General features: G+C 28.6%; 2 protein-coding genes across 8 annotated transcripts in view; one reads left to right on the forward strand and one right to left on the reverse strand.

Annotated features, from left to right (window-relative positions):
- Positions 1-16,523, reverse strand: LOC106689087 (uncharacterized). Of its 6 annotated transcripts, none has more exons than XM_014433890.3 (6): positions 16,367-16,523; positions 14,584-14,684; positions 8,963-9,127; positions 5,866-6,068; positions 3,310-3,338; positions 1-1,145 (listed from the first exon to the last, which is right to left on the reverse strand). In XM_014433890.3, the coding sequence occupies exons 3-6, from the start codon at positions 9,124-9,126 to the stop codon at positions 348-350; spliced, it is 1,194 nt and encodes a 397-aa protein (XP_014289376.1). In that variant the 5' UTR covers position 9,127; positions 14,584-14,684; positions 16,367-16,523; the 3' UTR covers positions 1-347. The 6 variants fall into 6 exon arrangements, with proteins under 6 accessions (XP_014289376.1, XP_014289369.1, XP_014289385.1 ...); XM_014433883.3 differs by having other exon boundaries at positions 14,532-14,684; XM_014433899.1 differs by lacking the exon at positions 16,367-16,523 and adding an exon at positions 15,282-15,435 and having other exon boundaries at positions 14,532-14,684.
- Positions 10,236-23,276, forward strand: part of LOC106689074 (tyrosine-protein phosphatase non-receptor type 2) — an 18,851-nt gene continuing 5,810 nt past the window's right edge. For both annotated transcript variants that reach the window (XM_014433857.2, XM_014433848.3), the window contains exons 1-7: positions 10,236-10,375; positions 10,673-10,834; positions 10,953-11,087; positions 11,201-11,334; positions 17,363-17,588; positions 17,671-17,829; positions 22,655-22,833. In XM_014433857.2, the coding sequence (XP_014289343.1) occupies positions 10,292-10,375; positions 10,673-10,834; positions 10,953-11,087; positions 11,201-11,334; positions 17,363-17,588; positions 17,671-17,829; positions 22,655-22,833 (1,079 nt within the window). In that variant the 5' untranslated portion in view covers positions 10,236-10,291. The remainder of the gene's footprint in view (positions 10,376-10,672; positions 10,835-10,952; positions 11,088-11,200; positions 11,335-17,362; positions 17,589-17,670; positions 17,830-22,654; positions 22,834-23,276) is intronic.

Raw genomic sequence — 23,276 nt, forward strand, 5'->3', positions numbered from 1 at the left:
TTCAATAACATACAACAAATTTAATGAGTCTTTTATTTGGTTTTGGGGGCCAAATATTTACTATCAGAACCATAGAGTTCATTAAAGATCAGAGAAAAATGTCAGAAACATGCTCGATACATTCACATTATTAATTCAACATCAATAGAAGATAATTCAAGATATATTTCATACTTTAAAAATCAACAAATATGAAATCTCTTCTATTATATATTTGAAACAGCCTAAAACCTTGAATGAGTCTTATAAATTTTTTACAACAGCAAAAAAATTGATAAAACATTCCAGAGAATTATCCAGGAATCAGGTTGTCAATTAACAGTTTCCATATTGCTTGCAACTTACACTCAAAATGTTACCATACTATGACCTTCAGTTTCATCCGGGGAAACCATATCATCCCACAGCACTTCTACCATTTGTACACTACCATCATCAGCAACTGATAAAACTTGCTTGGTTGAGTCCGCTCCCTCAGGCATTTGTACATACAATGTTCCATCTTCTGCTTGCTCAACCTTTTGAACTATGATACCATTTTCATCAACCATACACAGTGTATTATTACCATCTTCTCCTTCTACAGCTTGTAATGTCATTTGTTTTTCTACTTCTACCATAGCAAGCATTTGACCTTTCTCTGTCCCATCACCAAAATCTTGACCGATTTCGGCAGCAATCATTTCTACAGTTTCTGGACCATCAACAATATCTTTTGATTGGCCTTCTGCAATATCTGGAGTAATAGTTTCTGAATCATTATCAGATATTCTATGAATCTGGACGATTGCCGATTTATCATCACCATTTTGCTTTATCTGTGCTAAACTAATGTGCTTTGATACGTCATGGACAGGTTGGGCCTGCTGGTTTTGAACTAAAATCTGTTGCTGTCCAATTTGTTGTGTTGTTTGCTGAATCTGTTGAGTTGATTGATTCTGATTAACACTTTGATTAAGTGTCCCCTGTGTCTGAGAGGTCTCCTTCTTTTTGTTGTGAACTCTTGCATGATGGGCCATAAATGAACTGTAATTAGTTGTATATTTACACTTATCACACTGTAGCCAGGATGTGTCTTTTCCAGCATTTCTTACATCGTCGGGAATATTGTCACCACCTCCCATCATAGCTTTTCTTTTTCTAGCCTGAAATAAAAATTGCTTTATCAAAACCCCATTCATTTAATACAATAATATTAACTAACATTTAAAAAATTTTCTTATCTAAATAAAAATTCAGGCAATCTTGTTCAAACATTAATAAATTAAAAATTAATTTATTTCAATATAATTAAAAAAATAAGACAATACAGTTCAGCACCACAATATTTTATAAAACATGACTATTAATGCTTTAAATTGAGATTAGTTGGAACCATAAAGTGTACTTTAAATCCCCCCAAACAAGTACTTAGATTTACGATAACAGTTAGTTCAAACATACTCTAAAAGGTAGTTTATTGTGTTCTTATTGTTAACAAAGAATATGTTTGAACTAAGTATAAAAGCCATATCTGCCCCATTCTAATATAGGGTGCAAGCCACAACCAGAGCAGTTTATTTAAAATTTTCATATACATAAATGAAAGATGGATATGGAGGACCAACCTTCAGATCAGGTGACCCATTAGGTAAAACTGATATAATAATTTTCATCAAGCATGTCAAATTCAAGTGGGCTGGATGGGATAGGAACAGATAAGGAAAAAAGCTATGTCTTGTAGCTTGTACTAGGTACAATTTTAATTCACAATAACAAAGTACATATTACAAGTTGAGCGATCGAAAGTACAAGCAAAATATATAATCATAACTTGTAAAGCAGTACAATAAGTGGCACATGCTCTCTGCTGTCTAACATTAGGTTATGTGACAGCTTCAATTATCATCAATGTGTATAAATGTCTTTAATTATAAATTATTTTTTGGTTTTGAAGTTTCAATATATTTGTTACAATGAAGGTTTCTAGCTCCACTTTACACTATTACGAATGATAGAAATTATTTTCTATGAGCTTTACATCAAGAGTTAGATATTTCTGGTAGTTGTAATATGTTATTACCTCAGTTTCAAAACTAAAGTTGTTTATATGTTTATTTTTTATATAATTATTTGATATAATTTTGTGTTTTTCTTTGATGAATGTTCTGCCTAATGACCCAATCTTAAATTTTACCGAACAACAAATATCTAACATTTTTAGACAAAACAACCGAATTAATTAATAACAAAAACATAATAGACAACAATATTAATAACTTTAAACACGGTTAACTCATACTTCGATATTACAAATGAACTAAAAATTGTACCAAAAATAAATGAAAGCTTTCGTACATTCCCAAGATTTGTACAATTAGCCACAGCTTATGAAATTAAATCATTTGTAATTTAAAATATTTAGCATGTACTTTCAGTTTTAATAATTTTAGTTTGTACTTTCTGATCATAAAATCAAATCATACTTTGTGAAACCACAAGAATAGTTCATGTACTGCAATAAGGACAATTTTTTTACTAATCCAGAGTGTAATTCTATTTACCCAGTTCAGAAACCTAAACTAAACTGATATGTGTCAAAGTTATTGTTTATCTGCAAGTGGATTGACTATATTTAATTTTAGGTTAACATTATTCAGTCAGTGTGAACAGCTTCACGGTTACTATGCCTTAATCATTTCTGACGATAATTTCACTTTAGCCTTCAATGTTGAAATAGTATACTGCACTAAAATAATAAAGCAATCTACAATCCTCCTGTGCTGTCTTAAAAGCATTGATTGACATACAACACTAAGTACATTAATACAATAGTAAATTGTTAATCAATTCTCATTACTAGCAATTTAAGATTAGAAATAGATATTTTATTTTTTTTTATTTTTAGATTTCAACAAATTTAAATAGGATACTCCTACATTCATCTCATATGTTTACTAGGAATGTATAAATTCATCTAATTTACATATAAAATTGTGACTTAAATAAAACAAAAAAGTTTTTTCATAACCACAGCTAAGTTCTGAGGAGTTATTGGTATGTGTATATTCAAATAAAAAATATTTATGAGCAAAAATATCTTCTTTTGTTTTGAGATCTCGGAATTGTCCCCAGTTCAAAACACCTTTTAAAATCAGACAACCTTATTGTACAGTTCATGTTAGGTTAGCTGAATGCCTAATTTTTAAAGATATGGATATAATATCATCTGGAAAATAATATTACTATTATAATATTAATACATATTATATTAACCAGAACATCAATGTTAAACAAAGAAGAATAAATATTGACATAAAACATATTTACCTGGAAATCATTTGGATTTGAGTCTCTAGCTGAAAAAAATAAAAGTAAACCAATCAGAAATGTATATTTAAAAATAATAATAATAATAATAATAATCAAAGGATAAGTAAGACATTAAACTTAAATACTTCAACTTTCATAGACAATCATTAACAGAATACATTATTTATAGATTTCTATGGAATAACAGACTATATTAAATCTGGACACAAGATTCATAGTCTAAAAACATTACTTTTTTTTTTTTTCTCACAAAGTATTTATTTATTTTTTATTGGCCCACTTTTATGTTAAATAGATCCACTTCAAATATTTAACTATATACAAATGATTCTAAAAGATTTAATTATGTATACACATACTGAAGATAATATATAAACAATAGACCTTGAAGCATAAGTAACTAATGCTCACATTACTTCTTTTTAACAATATTGATAATTCAATATAATTTATTTTTAAATATATTTTCTTTTTTAAGAAGCATATTAAATTTGAAAAAATACTAATTACTTATAATTATATATATATTTTTTTTTTCAGTTTTTACTTTCTTTACTACTACTGGAGGAAAGTACTGTAGCCGGATCAATATTTTGCTTGCTTAACACATGAATCTGGTGGAATTATAAGGAAATCATATTAATTCCTTATATATTATATTTTAACTTAAGTAAAATATTTCTTTTTTAGCACATTCTTACTATAAGATATACTAAGCTCTGTTTTAGTTAATATTTTAATAACTACCAGTTTATTAATTATTTTTACAAGTTTTTTCAACTAGGGCAGGAAGGATAGACGTACAACAATAAACTTTATATTTATTACAAAACAAGTCCCTTTAGAATATGAGCAACAACAGGAGGGCCTTAGAGCAAAATGAAAAGAACAACAAAATCATAATAAAGTAACTTCTAAATCATAATAAAGTAACTTCTAAATCATAATAAAGTAACTTCTATTATTATAAATAGGCATCAAGGACAAAGTATTTAACAATTTTTAACAAATGGAAAATCTTCTAATATTAACAGATTAAAAATTAAACAGTATACAAACATTTGTAGATGGGTCTACTACAAAATAAAATTCAATCCTGCTAAATTGAATTTGAATTAAAACCACTTATTAGTTGAGAATACTGGTTAACCAAACACACCTGCTCGATCACCTATTGAATATTTAATAAGTATAAACTAATTAAATATAAAATGAATTATCCAGTTTTAGAAAAACATTTGCAGTAAAGTATTGGTAATCTGAACAAATGATTGCAAAAGCCAGGCTGAATCACCAAACACCCAGATTAGTGAAAATGCAAAAAAATAAAACAAAAAAACTCATGTACATAATATACATGTGTAAAACATTTAAGTAAGAATCAAGTATCCAATATCATTTTAATCAAAAATGATTCAAATAAGATCCACTTAGATAATAAAAAAATGTGATGACATGCATATTGTTCGTTTCTTTTAATTGTATGTACATTAGAAACAATTTCATTTTTATTAAAAACATGCTGATGTGAAAATTAGGTTGTTGAAAATGATTTATGAAATGCCAGTAACCTTCTTCTTTTTAATCGAAGTATTTAGATTAAGTAATTAGATTAAGTATTATTAGAATTAGATTAAGTAAATTACTACTTCTAATAATAACTATTATCAGAGTTATTATTGTAATCAATTCACATAACTGATAAGTGTATTGATGAATTTAATAGCATATATCCCACAATTATCAAAGAAAAAACACCATGGAAGAACCATAATATTTACATTTGATAATGCAAAAATTGTGGTCTTAAACAATTTTTTAAAAAATGGTTCAGATTACAGCAGGCATTGATTACCAAAACTCCAATGCATTGCACTTTCGCTGGTAAAAATTGAGAAAAAAATTAATCAATAGTAGAAAAATGAAATAAGGTATCAAAAACCATAAAAATTGTGCATAGACACCATCCATGATACAGTTTTGCAAGTGTAAAGAAAAAATAATATGAATAACTGACTTTGCTCCAGTAAAGTTATACAAGAGTTGGTAGTAAGAAGCTGTTGAGCAAAAAAAAAAAGTGCAAGGATTTCCTTAATTGAAAGCAGAAAGACAAGACTACAATGTAGCTAATTAAATAACTAAATTATCATGAAACCACCAAAAACAACAATTAAGAATTCCTAAAACAGATGACTGACTTATCACCAAGTGCTATAACGATACCAACCGAATCAATAGGTCTTGTCCCTCTTTAAGGAATTCAAGTTACAAAGGTCAAGGTGGACGGGCATATTGGAACAGCTTGGTAGCAAGATGCTTAAATTAAGTGAATGGATGCTTGTTGACTGATTACGTGCGTTAAAAATTTTAACTTTTATTTCATAGCAGAATAAATAGACTATCACTTTGGCAACAATCAGCTGTATAAAAGCTGATTAACAATACCAAATAACATAAATTATATGAATTACATTCACATACAGTATTTTAAAAGTATCAAAGAAATATCAATGAGTTTCTTTATAACTACCAGAAATTTACATAAATACTTACGTCGAACTTGATCCTTTATTGGCAATGGTGGATTTGATCTAGTATTTACTAACTCCCCTTCTTCCATTTCATATTTCTTTTCTAAGTATCGAAGAACCATAGACCTTAAAGAGCCAAGCTCTTTTTCTAACCTATCCAATGAATTAATCATGGTAGCACATCCACGACATATGATATCATCTTCTGAGATCACTACCATATACCTAAAAACAAAAACCAACATCTCTAAATAAAAATTAAAGCACTTAATAGCTCAAATTCCTACCTATTACGATGTTACGAAATAGTTTAAAAGTGATATCATTAAGAATAGAGAAAAAAATTATGGTATGAGCTCATAATTTTAAAAATATTTATTTATGATCAGCTTCAAAATATTCTATTTCCCAAAACCACAGCTTTAAATTTAGCATATTTACTTCTAAAATGTTTCAGAATCCATTAAGTTAACCAACATATTTAAGACTCCAATCAACAGGTAACATTCCATTACTAATTAAAAACATATTTTTAATCTTCTAAATCAGTACTAGATTACAAAACAAGCTCCAGCAATGCTGTTTTTCAATTTCAGGCGCTTTTTAAATATTTCTCGATTTAACTATCTTAAAGTTTCCTTTTTCCGTTTTAAGCTAATATTTCAAAAGTGATAAAGGACCGTCGCTGCTCCCGGAGGGTATTAGCGGGGCGGGTCTGGCGGGGAAGGATTGCCTTTTTTTGTGTTATGATCTCCTCTTGTGAGATTGTGACATGTCGTACATCGACCAACCTACTCGCTAGAACTGTCTGAAAAGTCAGATAAGTAGGGCTACCAGGACATTCTGGTGGAGGGAATTAAAAATTCCTAAAATATTATTACTACTTCTTAAATTAGATTATAGCTATCAATTTCCAATAGCTACATTCACTCAAAAGGAGTAACAAACCCCTCAACATATCATTTACAATCAATGTTGGGCCTATACTAAACTTGTAGCATTGTAATATAAGTGAGTTTTGATGAGTTCTCATCACTAGAACTTGTTCTGTTAACTAATTATTTTAAAAGCACAAGTTATGTACATATTAAAGAACAAGAATAATATTCAAACCAAAGAATGCTACATGTGGTTACTACTTACAACTAAATGTACATAAATTACAAATACAGCAAGTAATCATAAAAAAGTAGTTCTTAAAACCAAATATCAAATAAATTTTACACAACAGAGTCTGCTTCGTAGTTCATGATATGAAGCACTTTCAAAATGCAAAATGTTGGGTAGTTCTAATTTTTTGAAGAATTTTTTAGTTTAAATTGACTTTAAAATCTAAATTAGCAACCTCAGCAGACAATCAGAAGTTTATTTTAATACAGAAAACCCTAAAATTTTCATCATATTCTCATTTCCTAAAACTATCAACCACACTCAAAACCCTTATACATAAAATTTTCAAAGTACAGTAAATTTGAGCCTTTATTGAGCTCTGTAGGTTTAATTATACCTGAGATACAGTTTTTTATACAAAAGAGCATATAAACAAACAAAGATAAAAATATCATTTTGTGATATTATTTTAACAAATATCATGTAAACTGCTATTCCTACGAAGATCACTGACATCACTAACATTAGTGTAACCAACTTAAAAGTAATTTACTTTTGAGTACTAATGGATGTCTGTAGGTCTAATAGTTCTTCAAATATGAAACTTTTCTCGAGACGACCCATTTTCAACAAATGTAAAATAATGTCAAAATTCTATGAGAATATTAATTACAACTTCTCTAGAGTGATAAAATTACCTAATATCATATTTTACTTACTTAACTAATATTCAACTCCTAATAGTAAGATACATAGTTCATGAGATGACTGCATTAAAGATTAAAACACTGTATTTACAAAACATATTTATAAAATACAACATATTATGTATGAATTAAATCTATATTGCACAAAAATCAGAAAAATATACAGTTCAGAGGTGAACAATTAAATTATACTACTTTTGTCACTAGGGTGTACCTCATAAATGAATCATCTTGATTATCCTACTTTTGCTGCTAAGGTGTACCTTATAAGTGAATCATCTTGATAAAAGTTTCATAACCTAGGAAATATTAGACGTACTCATGACTATTAGTGATCATAATGAAGCTTTTTAAATTCACTTTCTACTAGTTTATATTGATCTTTGTAGAAACAGTAGTTTCCATAATATTAGCATAAATGGTAATTAACTAGAAAAAAGTTGTCTTTCAAAAAATTATATTTGGGTACTAGTGAATGTATAAACCTCAATAAGGACTAATTAATAAGCCTTAGTAAATTTACCAATGTTAATAACGTTTATCATGCAGCAGATAGTTTCCAAGGAGTCAAACATGGATTAAAAAATTATCCAAAGCTTCAGAGGTTTTCATGAATAAAACAAACTTCCAGTCTCAAATCTAGATTTTCAATTCCAAATCAAACCAAACAACATGTCTAAAAATCAACTACCTGTCCTTTTGAGTTTATTTGCTTTTTTTTTTTTTTATTTACTTTATTTCTTCAACTATCTATCTAAACTTCTTTGGGAAGTAGTTTTGAAGTAAAAAAGTTACCTTCACAAGCAAGTGTACTTAAGGTTTCTGCATGTAATTCATTAATGCACTAATAACCTTAACTAATTGACTTTAAAATCTAAATTTGCTACCTCAGTAGGCAATCAGAAGTTTATTTTATTGAAGAAAAAAATAAGAAAAGTTTATTTTGTTAAAAAACAAATTAAATTTATAACAACATGACTAAATAGAACTTTCAACTTCACTCATAAACTAAAATAACTTTGAACATCACAACTGATTGTTATTATAAATAATTTAAATTTATTATTGATGGGTTAATAATAATAATATCTCATTAGATAATATCAGGATAGAATATAAATAATTTAACGAGCAACACTGCAGTCAGTGATAATGAAATAAGTCAATAAAAATCTGTGTTGCTCAAATTATTAAAAAAAAACCTTGATAACAGATTTACTATACTAAAATTCTTATTCCTATAAGATTCCCATCACAGTCGCCATGTAGGTATATAATTACTGATCTTGAACAAACACTTACTCTTCACCAACAAGCTGCCCCAACTTCTCTATCAACCTCACTTTGGTGGTTTGAGTTCGACATGTGGCTAAGGCATAATATCGTCCTACCACACCAATATCACACACAAAACATATCAAACCCTCAGAACCAGTAGCCAGGCCAGTTTGACTTGCGCCAGCCATTCTAAAATAAACAGTTAAATATTCATGTTCAGTTTAAATGTATTAGATCAAAGTAAGTCAACAATGCATGCAGAAATATCTTAAAGCCGACTATGAAAAGAAAATATACATTAATACCAGTACTTAAAAGTCTGACCCGCAACTTATTTTACACACATCAACACCAAATATTTAACTCAACCTAAAATATAATAAAGTTAAAATAAACTTAGAAAGTACATAAACAAATTTTGAAATGATTTTAAAATAACTGCCTACCTGGCCTAATTGATAAAAGATTATGAACCAAGAGTTAATAAAACAATACATTGACATGAACTATCATCTTAAATATCCAAAGCTTAAAGTTTTAAAAAAAAATTATATTAGTATTTCAAAAAGAACAAAAAAAATACCATTCAAGGAGCATACAGAAATATCGTGGAGGTTTAGGGTTATAAGAGGCGGGCCTTCAAAAAAAATTCCAAACTAAGAATAAGTTTCCTACTACAGGATACAAGTTAATGAACTATAAATCATTACCAAACTACATACCTCATACAACCATAAAGAACGTTGGTTTAGAAAGTTCACATGGAATTATTAAGGGAACTTTGTCATTCTATACACTTCAAAGATAACTTATGAAATTCCCGGTCAGAGAATGTAACATGGCAGTAGTTTCATGCGCCTACCTATTTATAATCTTAAAATTATATCTTACTCTAGCAGATACAACGAAAAATTAACACGAAAAATAAACAACACTCAAAACCACGAGAGAGAAGCTTCAAACCAGAAAACGAGTAAACCCACTCCACTCAGTTAACCTTAACTGATGAGGCGTTGTGGTAAGGTTGTTGTTTTCAAAAAAAGGTTAACAATTTTAATACAAAACATGTTTCATATATACACAAGTAAATATTTACCTAACTTCGATGATTGTGATTTGTGTTGATATAAAAAAATATGTGTAAACAGTTCTTATAAAATAAATTTCCACGTCTTCAAATAAAACTGGGACTTAAGCTCTCATACAGTCATCCCTTCTTCCATTGGTTTGTCAGTGTGCGTGAGTGTGTTTGCAACCTGTATAGGTTTGGTTGGGTTTATTGGGAGTTTATGTTTTTGACTTAAATAATTACGCCCCTCTGTAAAATAATTTTTATTTTTTTGTGAGTTATAAATGGGCACAGACAATCCTCTTAGCAATGTCGAAATTGAATTCAAGGAAATTGATTCCAAGAAGGGATGGGCGCAATTCTATCAGGTATGATAAGGAAATATTCATTTGGTTCTATTGTTCAATTATTAGTCATAATTTTTAAAACTTTGTTATTTTGAACAATATGCGTTATTTTTAATAATGTATTCATTTTTACTTTGTGTGATGTGATTAATTTAGGATGTGATTGTTATATTTTTTAGCTTTTTCAACTTGATGGTGCTCTTAATATGAGTATTTTAACTTCCAGCACTCATTTGTGGATTTTATTTGTTTTATACACTTCCTAAGTATTTAGTGATACTATCATTGATAGTTGTTTTCAGTTTATTTATTTTTTAGGAAATTAGAGCGGATAGCTCTAAAAACGATTTCACCACTTTAGCTGCTGTTAAGAATAGAAACAAAAATCTTAATCGGTACAGAGATGTTAGTCCATATGATCATAGTCGCATTGTTTTGTCGAAAGGCAAATGCGATTATATTAATGCCAACCTAATAAAGGTATAATTTTTTTATTGTTGCATATTATTATTATTGGTTTTTTTTAAAATAGCATTTATATGTTTCATTAATCTGATAAATTCATTTCATTTTATGCTGCATGAATATTCTTTTTTAGTTGGATATGGCCCAGAGGCGGTATATTTTAACTCAGGGACCTCTTCAACTCACTACCGGCCACTTTTGGCTTATGGTATGGGAACAAAACAGCAAGGCAATAATTATGTTAAACCGAATTATAGAAAAACATCAGGTATTATAAATATATATGTTATAATTTATATCTAACAATCTTTAATTATTTTATTACTCATTTAAGCAGGGTTCTTTCTGTTTTATGATTTCTCTTTGACATTTACTTTACAGGAAAAGTGCCATCAGTATTGGCCTTTAGGGAGTCTTAATGGGGGTGATGATACTTTGATATTAACTGATGTTGGATTACAAGTGGATTTCATTTCAGAAAAAGAATATTCCTATTATACTACAAGAGTATTAAGGTAGAACTATTATTAGATTTATCTAATGCTTTCTGTACTTCGTGGTGCTCTCCTCGTCCATCCTTTTTAAAATTTCATTCACTTTAATCATTGTTAGATTAAATCCTTATCAGTCCCTTGTATACTTTAACCTATAAGTAGTACTTACATTTTATTTTTTCGTGAAATCCCTTTTTTGATGTATTTCAGTTATAATATCCAGTAAAATATTATACACATGATAGTTGTTATTAACTAAATGTATGATATGATTTTTAAAAAAAGAAATAAAAAAACTGTTAATTATTCTTTTAATAAGTTTATTAAATTATGATTTTTACTTTTCATAAATAATTACCATTTATTAATTATTAAGTGATAGTTGAATAAATATACTGTAATATTTCAATAAATTCAGGGTATTTAATTTAGTATTTCTAACAAATCTATTAAAATATATGTTTTTTTTTTTGTTTTGTTTTTTATGGTTTAAATTATATAAGTGCATATTTTTAACTTTTTCATATTGGAATAAATGAAATTTTGAGGATTTTTTTTATGGGTACTAATTCTTTTTTATGGTAGTTAATCATTTTGAAATGCAATGGTGTATTCTGTTAATAAAAATATCATCATAACATTCAATTTTCAATTATTTATAAGCTTTAAAAGGTTATTGTGAATATATTCTATTGGTAACCTTACAGTACATTTCTCTGTGGATTGGAGAAATCACTGGATTTCATTGTGCTACTTTATGATTGTGATTCATTTTAGATATTAAAACATAATGTTTAATTTTGAAGAAGATAATTAAGTTCAATGTCATCCCTTTTCTTAAATATTTGTAACATTGTGGTAATTTGTCATTTATGAGTTTATCCATAAGTTATATATAATGTCAATTTGATTTGGCACTGGTAAAATGCATTTATAGAGCAACTTCTCTTAAAGGGATATCAATAGGAAATGAAAGTCATCTGCTTACTAGTACTGCGAAAAGTCCGCTTGTGTGAAAAACATTTTATCAACTGTTGATTGTTTCGAAAATTTTTGTGCAATTAGAATTTTGATTGTTATTGAATTTAACTGCTAATAAAATATTGAAAATATTTTGGTTTCTGGTAAAAGTTCCGATATCATATTAACATTTCATGCTTTAAAAAAAAAATGACTCAAAACAATAATGATATGAAATATATTTTATTGCAACTATGCATGGTTCAAATAAGTTGTTATGCTGGTATTATTGTTAGGTTTCTAAGGATAGTTCTCAATAATTCAGGCAACTAATTGTTTCAATAACATCAAAAGCAAATTACAGCTATACTACAGAAGAAAGATTGTATCTTAAAATTTCACCAAACAATTACAAACTGTAATTAAAAATATTAAATATTTATAGTAATTGAAGAAGATAAAAATTAATTTAGTTAGGTTCATTTTTATTCCAAATAATTTGTAAATTAAAGTTCAGAAAACAAGGCTCAATAGCTGTAATTACTGTCCGTACCTACTTTCCTTGTAGTTTTGTAATCAGATCAAATTTCAGATGTGCAGTTTTCAATAAATCTGTTTTACCTGAGTCCATTTCTGTTTGTAGATAACAAGGGTCATTTCTAACATACGGGGAGGGCAGGGAAGGGGAGGTTATCTTCAGGGTAGAACCCTATTCTAACCATGGGGAAGGCCAAAGAAATAAAAGTTGACTCCCCAGGTCAGATTTGAAACTCAAGTTGAAGCTTTAACTACCTTGGCTACTAACGGTCCATACCATCGATCAGTCTGTCTGTTCCTCAATTATCTCTTGAATGAGTGGACTAATTTTGTTGCTTTATATATATTATTTAATATAGTTTATATTGATATGTTTTTCTATACACTAGTGCCAATAAAGCTTTAATGTTTTTGATGAAACTTGCCCAAATTTTTCTCCTCAAAGCTTTTTAACTTTTTACTTTCACTTACCTATAAATGGAACACATAGTATGGGGAACTATTGCAATTTGTGTAAAATCGTGAATTTGAAGTTTTCAACCAAATACGCGCTTTGAGGTCCCCTGAGTCCAAACAACTAAGTCACATAAAATAGTTTGTGTGTGTGGACGCATGTGCATATTTGTATATGTGTGCATGCTTATGTATACAATCTACATCAAAGTCCTACAAAATAGAGAAATAGATACAGCAGAATGAAAAATCGGATACGTTGGAGTGTGCTCTATAAAATGAATTTGTTCAAAACCTTTGCTATCCAGAATGATAAGTGAAAGTTGTGTGATGTGGACACTGCACCAAATTTTTATATACAAAATAAATCCTGAGGAAAAAAAAAGAAAAGGGTTTTAAGACCAAGAGGTCTTACTTCCCATATCAGTATTTTAATCAGACCATTATTGGGGAGATATAGCAAACCAATTTAGTATTTGACTTTGCATTCAAGAGAAAAAGTTGTGTGATCGGAAATACAAAATATTTTTTTGTTGTTAATTATGATCCATTGTAATTGACTAAGAAAAAAAATTAAAATCTTTTCAAAATTTTTACATTTTAAGATTCGTAGAATCTAAAAACTGAATTAAAAAAAAAATCTGTCGGTGGCAAGTCTCCGATATTACTGAGCCAGTTTTTTTTCAGCTTGACGCCATAGTCTCAGATTACCCTAAGAAGATCCTGAAAACTATTCATTACCTTTTTCCATTTCATTTCAATATTGTGGCTAATGGAGGTTTTGTATGCCCATATTTTGGCCATTTAAGAAGATATAATGAATATATGAAGTGTTTAGACCCACTTTCCCAAAAGATCATTGAAATCGGACCATTATTAGCAAATATACAATGCATTGTACTATTTGATTTATTATTGTAATGTAGACCTTTATTAATGACTAATACATAATAATTATTAACAAATATGTGATGATTACCGATTGATTTAATAAATAATTAATTTAACTACTAAACTTTACTGTTTTTATCATACGATAAACAGCTATATAGCTATTTGAATTTTTTTTATTTATTAAAGATTACAAAGCACTGGTAAAAAAAAATTGTGGCAGCCTTGGTACTGGCTGACAGAATGGAAACTCCTGGAATGAAAGAATATATTAAAATTGTATTAATGATTATTATGTGTTCCCTTTCGTAGCTTAATATTAGTGCCAGAATAATAATAATTAGAATATAACAGCTTTTTCCTAAGTCAATTCTTACATGAAATTTTTTTAATATTGTGATTGAAGACTGTGAGATAATAGGAGCTTACTCAATCAGACTGACACTGCTGGGATTGTTAATCTCCTCTAAGCTCCTTCTTTCCTATTATAATATGAACAATTTTCTTTTAGATTTCACCGGCATTGCTTGCTGAAAAAAAAATTTTATTTATAAGATGATGAATTATTCCAAATGGTTCTCATCCTGAAGATGGAGAGAAGAGTCTCAAAACATTGATAACGAAGTAGTTTTCACAAAAACTTATCTAGTATGTTACTATCTTTAATAGGCGAAAAAAGTGAAAGGAAAAAATAAAAATGACACAATTATTGAGGAAATCCACTCTAATAATATACTATACATTATTAAATTCTCCCTATTACAACTTAGTGAATTTAATTAGCTTCTTTGATAACTTTTAGTAACTTAGTAAGACCAGATATAAAAATGTTTTGTTGTTTCTATCATCCCTAATTTGTAAATACACTATTCTCCTATAGTGAAATGTTTTTAATTATAATGATTTATAGTGATAACTTCTGAGTTCTGAACAATAATACTCATCATTTCTTGAGAAAAAAAACTTTCATGATACCCAATATGCAACGCAATACTAATTTTTATTTTATGCTATGACATTTTTAGATCACTTCTTGCCATAGCATAAATCTGTAATTTTAAAATATGTAATATGGTATCTGAAATCTTAATTTATTTTTTTTAGTTAATCTTGTTATAATTTCTTACCATGAACTCCTCTGCTCAAATTGTTTCACATGGTTGGATTCAACGTGAAAACGCCTTTGAATTGAGTTATGATTGTGTAGAACTTTTGATATCAGAGAAGATATTTGTACAAAAATGTTCTTCCTCGAAATTTTTAGAAACATAAAAAGCACATCTGGACAAAATTATTTTTTCTACGAAAATCATACTTAATTCTGTATTAATTATTTTATTGTTTAAATAGATGCTAAAATGTTAGCTTTATGTACCTTAAGTCAAGAATTAAAATAAATTATGAAAAACAAATTGTAAATGTCTTGAACTAGTTATCTAAGTATAAATGAGTAAATAAAAATAAGCAAAGTCTAAAAATATTACATAGATATTTGATAGAAAATTTGTCAATCTATGCCTTTATTAACTACACCTAATCTTCCGTATTTAGGAGGTTGTTTTAGGGATTTGTTGTTGAATTTCAGTTGATGTTTGGCCATAATGTCTTTTTTTTATTACTAATACCAAATTCATTGATTTTGGGGCTGTTAATTCAATTTTTGTTTACACATGCTCAATACAATGAAATACTGTAGTACATTTTAAATTATCACACTGAAAAACCTAATAAATAATTCCTATGTTGATGAAATCTGTAGTAGTATTTATAACATTATTTCTATACTCAAAAATATCAGAAGATAAATTTCTTATACTCGAAAAAAATCATTAGACTATATGTAATTGATGAAAGGTGGTGGTTTTAATCTTCAGTAGTACTCAAAACCATTGTAAGCATGTGTAAATTAAAATCTGAAGTCGATTTCTTAACTAGTATATTCTCAAAAAGTTTATAAATGACCTATGTTTTGTCTTCAGGTTATAAATTTCTATACAAATTACTGATTTTGTATAGTTGATTTGTTTTTATTTTTATTTATTAAAATATTTGTTCAATGTTCATAAATTGATGAGAAAGAAATTCATATTTGAATTATTTCAATTAGATTCTTCAAAACAAATTGAAAGAAAGGTGATATAAATTATTTTTAAAAAAAATATGTGTCTTAATAATTAATTAGATTATGGATGTATAAGACAAGTTATATTACCTAAGAGCTGGAATAAGTAGATTTTTAAAATTGTAAATGTTTTTGTTCATTACTGATACAAGTTTGTCTAGGTATGGTACCTAGATAGGAATTTATAGCACAAGGTCTTCCTTCTTTGATAGATTCAGCTTAAGTGTCTAGGACTAAGTGATGTTCTATACCCCAATCATATGTTTTTTTTCAGCTGTTTTATTATCACATCCCTTAGAAATTGTGTTGTCAAGGGCACAAAAAAAAAAACTTTCTTCCCATTGACTTCATTTGAACTATCTTCCTCTTTATTCAGAAACAATTATATCATTACTTCAAACTACTACTTGCATTTGCATTTATTTAGTACAAAATTGTTGTATGTTCCTTGCTCCTATAATTGGAAAAAAATTATACTAATAAATCGCAATGTAGTCTCACAATATTTATTTGAAGATTGTAACTTGTTTTTATGATATTTTTCTGAATATATGTTCAGCACAGATATGCTCAAAAGAGTTTTTACTTATTTTAACTACTATTGGAATCAAAATTAGGCTAGGGAATCTATAGAAAAATTTAATTAATACAATGTTATGTATTGTTTTCAATCTCCCCCCTCTGGCTAGGATAGATTAGTAACCTAAAATACGTCAATATGGCTATATCAAAAATAGCCAGTTAGAGAGTAAAAAAAATTGAATTGTTGACACATCTGGGGACTTAGTCGAGATTATATAATATTCCCACATACTATTTACTAAAACCATTTTTTCGTATGTTACCAGGCAGGAAAATTATTAAAAGATTTGCTTATATTTTTTTGTTTTGATGAGTTCAAGAAGAACTATGGATACCTGAAAAAGAAAACCCCTGTATTGATATATCAATTATAAATATAATCAAGAAAATCTAAATAATTTTTCAATACTTTTTTTATTATTTATTTATAGTTTGACGGTTGAATTAAATGATATGTTCATTGTTCCTAGAATAATTTGTTATATAATTATTTGTTATTATTAGATTGAAGGATATTGATAGTGGTGAGCAGAGAGAGATCCTTCAATTCCATTATACAACATGGCCTGATTTTGGAGTTCCTCAAAGCCCAACTGCTTTCCTAAGGTTCTTGTGTGCTGTGAGGCGGAGTGGAGCTCTTTCATCAGATGTTGGACCACCAGTTGTTCATTGCTCTGCTGGCATTGGGCGTTCTGGTACTTTTTGCCTTGTTGATACATCACTCGTATTGGTGAGATGTTCTTGTATTATTACTTATTAATATTACTTATTTATTAGTGTATTACTTTATTTTTATATCATTTTGTTTTTAGATGAAAAAGAATGGTAACAACAGTGTGAACGTTAGGGATCTGCTGATGGAAATGAGAAAATACCGAATGGGTCTCATACAAACCCCTGATCAACTCAGATTTTCTTATCTTGCCATCATTGAGGGTATTAACAGGATTGATTGGGATTCTCCGAATGATGTAATTAGTATTTTGGTATTATTATTTCATTGTTATGCCTAATGATTACTATAATGGAGTGTGCTTTTTCTGTGACCTGTATGTGGCTCAACAATATTTCCTATTCCTTTGATAATAATTTCCTTTTTCTTTTTTTTTTTCTTATATCAAACCATTAGTTTTGCTATAGAAATGAATGAAACTGGTGAAAATTTTCTGTTTTTTTTCTTTATTTGATTCACTTTTTTTTAAAAAAACGTATATTTTTGTTTGTAGGTTTGTGAATATTATTTTTCAGATTATTAATAGTAGTATGTAGGGATTGAATTTGAAAATTAATTTTTTGTCCGATTCAAAATATAAGTTTTTTTTTTACTAACCCTTATCAGTCGCTTGCTCTTTATACTTGACTTTTACTAGGTTGTAGCTGGTTGTATGGATAAGGTTTTTGTTAGAAATTACTTTTCTTTATTTTACACATATATGAGATTCAAATAATTATTTATTTAGTGATGTGTAAGGCAGTGATATATAACAGGAGATGTCAATTCCTCTGTTACTGATACTTCACTAATAAGAAGTGCTGCCGATTATTCTGATATCAAAAATACCTGTTTTACCCAACAAATTCCTGCTAGTTTGTCCCCTCTTGGAGAATTGTTATAACTGTAACTGTATGATTGTTACAGTCATGATTGTATTGTCACACTAACTCAAGCATGGTGGTTGATGGTACGAGTTATGTCATTGAAGCAACTGCCACATTAACTATCATGTGTATAAGCCTTGACAGTGAACTATAGTTTTCCATTATTGGAGCAAGTGTTAGCTACTACCATGGTGTAACTATTTGATAGTTACGGTCATGATAGCATTCACTGTCGTTACAGTTTTATACATTAGGTACTGTTGTCACATAAGAGGTATCTTACAACCAATAAGGGATAAAAAAAAAAAAAAAAAAATTTCCTATGATTGTTAAATAAAAGTTATAATTAATCAGTGACATTAGTGTATTTTGGTAAAAATTAAAAGTTAGTTGATGAATAATATTTGCTTAAAACAAAAGTAAAGTGTCACTAACCAATTATTTGGTCTCGCAATCAGTCAAAAAATTAATGATCATTTTTTGAGCAATTTTATATTAGGTCATAAATAACTCTTATACTGGAGCGACATATATATATTTGTACTTTCATTGTGTTAGTGATTTAATTGTATTTTTCTTGTCATCACATATATTTCAATTTCTTAAATGATAATCTAATTTATAATCTCTAAGAAAAATAATACTCAAATTGAATTCATGTTGGTGTGTCAATAAAGTATGTTTTTTATCTCCACATAATATATCCAGTGCACACACAATTCATGTAATTACAATCATTGAAAGCAATCAATATGGAAAAGTTATTTGTGATTTTTATCATATCTGTATTCTATTAATAAGGATTAAAGAACAAGTAAAAACAAACTTTTCTATAATAACCACGAAAAACATGAAGTGGTTTTGGAACTGTGTGGAAGAAAATAAGTGAATCTGCAACAATATAGACATGCTAAACATGTAATTTATTTATTATCTTAATTTTTATATTCATTGTTCATTTGGTTGTGAATAAATTTTAGATATAATTTAATAACTAATTAATTTAATAGATTTTTGCTTAATTTTTTTAAATTTAAATACTGTCCTTTTTTCCAGGTTCGACATAATAACTCTAACATCAAGATTAATCGCAAGATTTTCCAAAATAAACTTTAGTTTTCTTCTTACTAAATTCCAATATAACCCATGGATGTTAAAATTTCTTTTAAATTGGTTGTTGGAAAATAAATAAAAAAACTAAAAATATTCATTTATTTATTTAAACAAGATAATTATTAAATAAAATAAAAACTAATTTATCCTAAAATACATAAGTATTAACACTTTGACTGTGGTTGGTGACATATTATCATCAAACCATGGTGGTATAAAACCATGACATTATGACATTGCTATAACAAGTATGTGTCATCAACAGAGGTAATTTTTAGAAAAGCTAGAGCTTGCGTTTGAAATGGTGGGAAGAGCTATAGCACCTCCCTTTCACCTTAGATTGTCCTAAACCGTGTTTAATAATACTGTCCTAGCTTCCACCAGCTACAATCATTCTGGGTCCTGCCGCCTTTAAGGATTTTTACACTCTTTCAAATTTATTTTTTTAAGTTTATAACTTGATTTAATTATATATTCTTTTATTTTACACACTTCCAACAACATTTTTTACATGTTCAAAAGGTTTTTGTATTTAAAAAAATTATTTTTTTACACATTGTTTTGGATTAGTTCATATTGTCTAAATGTTTTATAGAAAATATGGTGATATATAATAAATTTCTAGAGTCCTTATTCAGTAATTCAGTTAAAAAACATTCATGTATTAGTTGATTGCATACATAGATTCAGTGGCATACATGGGTTAAAAAAACAGGTATTTAAACTTTATTTAGCTATGTATTAAATTTTATACATTAGGGGTATTCATGATCTTTAATTTATCATGTTTAAGCGTGTTAAGTGGAAAAACTCATGTTAAATGGAGAAATATTTTCTGCTTTTACCATGTTAAAACAATATAACATATAACATAGTTGGGAGTCTGTTATTAGGTCTGTTAAATGGAGAATGACGTCATGCAACAGACCAGCTGAGCTCGTCACCATTTTGTTTATCATGTTAGGTGACTTACTTTTAGTTTGTGTTTTGATTGTGTTAGTATACAACATGGTTGAGAGTCTGTTACTAGGTCTGTTAAACGGAGAATGATGTCACGCAACAGACCAGCTGAGCTCGTCACCATTTTGTTTATCATGATGTTAGGTTACTTACTTTTAGTTTGTGTTTTGATTTTGTTAGTTTATAACATGGTTGAGAGTCTGTTAATAGGTCCGTTAAACAGAGAATGACGTCACGCAACATACCAGCTGAGCTCGTCACTATTTTGTTTGTCATATTAGGTTACTTACTCTTAGTTTGTGTTTTGATTGTCTTAGTATTGTTTTGGATGTTTTTAAAACTAATAAAGCAATGGATGACATTAACAATGATGTAATGCCCATAGTTGTCCATAAGCTCATTCTGATTTTCTTCCTCACTAGTTAAAAGATCAACAAGGCACTCAGTGGTCAAACTTTCACACAACTTCCAATTTTCACTCAATTTAGGCAGGTTGTAATAAATTATTTTAATCAAAACTCAGAAGTGAACAATAACAAGAAGTTTTGGAAGGAAAGATTATAAAACAAGTTGCTCATGAAAATCCGCAAGGAGCTCTTATGCATTTAATATTTAACATGACTTTAAATAGGGGTACTCACAATCCTATACTTATAACATTTAACATGATAAAACATTTTACATTTAACCCATCATTTTGAATACCCCTATTACATAATGCTTATTTAAATTAAAAGAAAAGAAAATAGAAAAAAAATCTTGCTTTTAAGTGGTCATGCAGAGGGTCACCGCAGTAAAAGTGTTAAGTAATTACAATTAATTTCACCAATTTATTATAAGTATTTATGAGTAATTCACATGGTATACCTGAAATTACTTTTTTGAGGCATACTGTTCAAAACCATTTTGTACATTTATTATTTTTGGGGGAAAGAACTAAAATCTTTGAAAGAACTTCTATTTTGCCTTGGCAGCCTATAATTGTTCTGTTGCAGTTCATTTTTTGAATGACCAAAGCTGGATGTTATTCACCTTAAATTGAATGTTGGTACTCCAATTAAAAAATCCCATTACTTGCTGTGACTAACACATAGTAAATTTTTCCTTCTATTTGATCTAGTCCTTCCCGGTCTACCCACCCTACTAAACTCCAATTTATTAACGGTCTTATATCACCTCTGAAATATTTCTTTAAAATGGAAAGAGGAGAGTTAGAATATTATTGAAATAGAGCTCCATTAAAAAAAAGGGGGGCTAAAATTGGAAAATGGCTTGGATCCTGCCCTCCTTGGAAGCCTTACATATCTTACTTTAAAACAGATGCTTATTGCTAGTATATTGGTTGATGTACGGCATGTCACTATCTCACAAGAGATCACAGCACAAAAAATAATAGAAGGCAATCCGCCCTTGCTAAACCCCAATTTACCAATTTTATATCACCTTTAAAACATCCATTTAAAAGGGTAAGAGGAGAAAAATTAGTTAAATCGATCAACATTTAAAAAGTGGTTAAAATTGGAAAAAGCCATGAAATGAAATCAATTTAGATAGTTGTTTACAAACTTGAGCTCTGAACTTAATTTGCTGTTGTTTAAATTCATGCAGAATGCTTTGGCAGCTTCTGGTAACCCGGCCGCTAATTCATGAGTAGTACCTTATGACTTTATAGGTCTTATCTCATTATAGTGTAAATTTTATGATGTGGGTTTAGTTATAAGGATTCACTTCTGCAGCTGTCTTATAAACGGTGGAATCTTGTGATCAAGTACTCCCTGAACAAGTCTTACATTCAAGGTTAATGTCACCAAATACTTTTTAAGAGAGATTTGTGGTGAAGGAAATTTTGGGAATTAAGAAAACTAGGAATCAGTTTCTGATGATGAAGATCACTAGTTTTCCTGGATCGGTTCTGTAAGTCAGTTGTCCTTAGTCTAGTAAATAGGGTACTACTGTAATATTTTTAGATTTGTTTATGGATCTTTCATAACTCTTTAGCTATTAATGGTACACTTTAAATTAGTTAAGTAATAAAAATGTTAAATGTTAATAATAAAAACATTAATATTACCACATCAAGATTTTTTTTAAAATCCATAATTGCATAGTAAATTTTATTTTCAGAATGAAGTTATTGAAGATGATGAAAATCAAAACACGCAGAGAATAAGTAGCTCAGAATCAGATGAAGAACCGCCACCTTTACCACCGCCCAGAGGTGAATCTCTGAACTCCTCAAGGCCTCCAGACCGTCCACTTCCTTCTGAACCAGTCAACCACCAAGTATCTTATGAACCAGACGCGTAAGTTTTCTTTAGGCTACTGATATTGATATCATAATGTAATATCGTAAACTGCCTTTTTTTGTACTTGTATTGTTGCATAATTTGTTGAGTGAACTATTCTTACATGGGGGTCTGTTTGATAATCTCACTAGGCGAAACTGCGCACACGGTATCACCCATTTCAATGAACATTGTCCTAATACTAATACTAGGTCAAAAAATATTTGACACGTGATCAAGCCTACCTTGTGCCAGGCGCCCCAGGGGCTCGAGAGGAAAAGAAAATATACCAATAATTCTTTTTTTTTTTTTTCAAATAAGAAAAAAATAATTCTGTTTGTATAAAATAAGTCTAAATCTATAAAATACAAAAACCTAAAGATGCCTTGAGTAAAGTAGGCCAAATATTTTTTCTTGGAAAAATGGTTGTCATATTAATTTCTAGCATTTTTTTAATACAA

The sequence above is a fragment of the Halyomorpha halys genome, unplaced genomic scaffold, assembly GCF_000696795.3.
Source record: "Halyomorpha halys isolate HHAL.00 unplaced genomic scaffold, Hhal_1.1 Scaffold45.1, whole genome shotgun sequence".
Classification (NCBI taxonomy): Eukaryota; Metazoa; Arthropoda; class Insecta; order Hemiptera; family Pentatomidae; genus Halyomorpha; species Halyomorpha halys.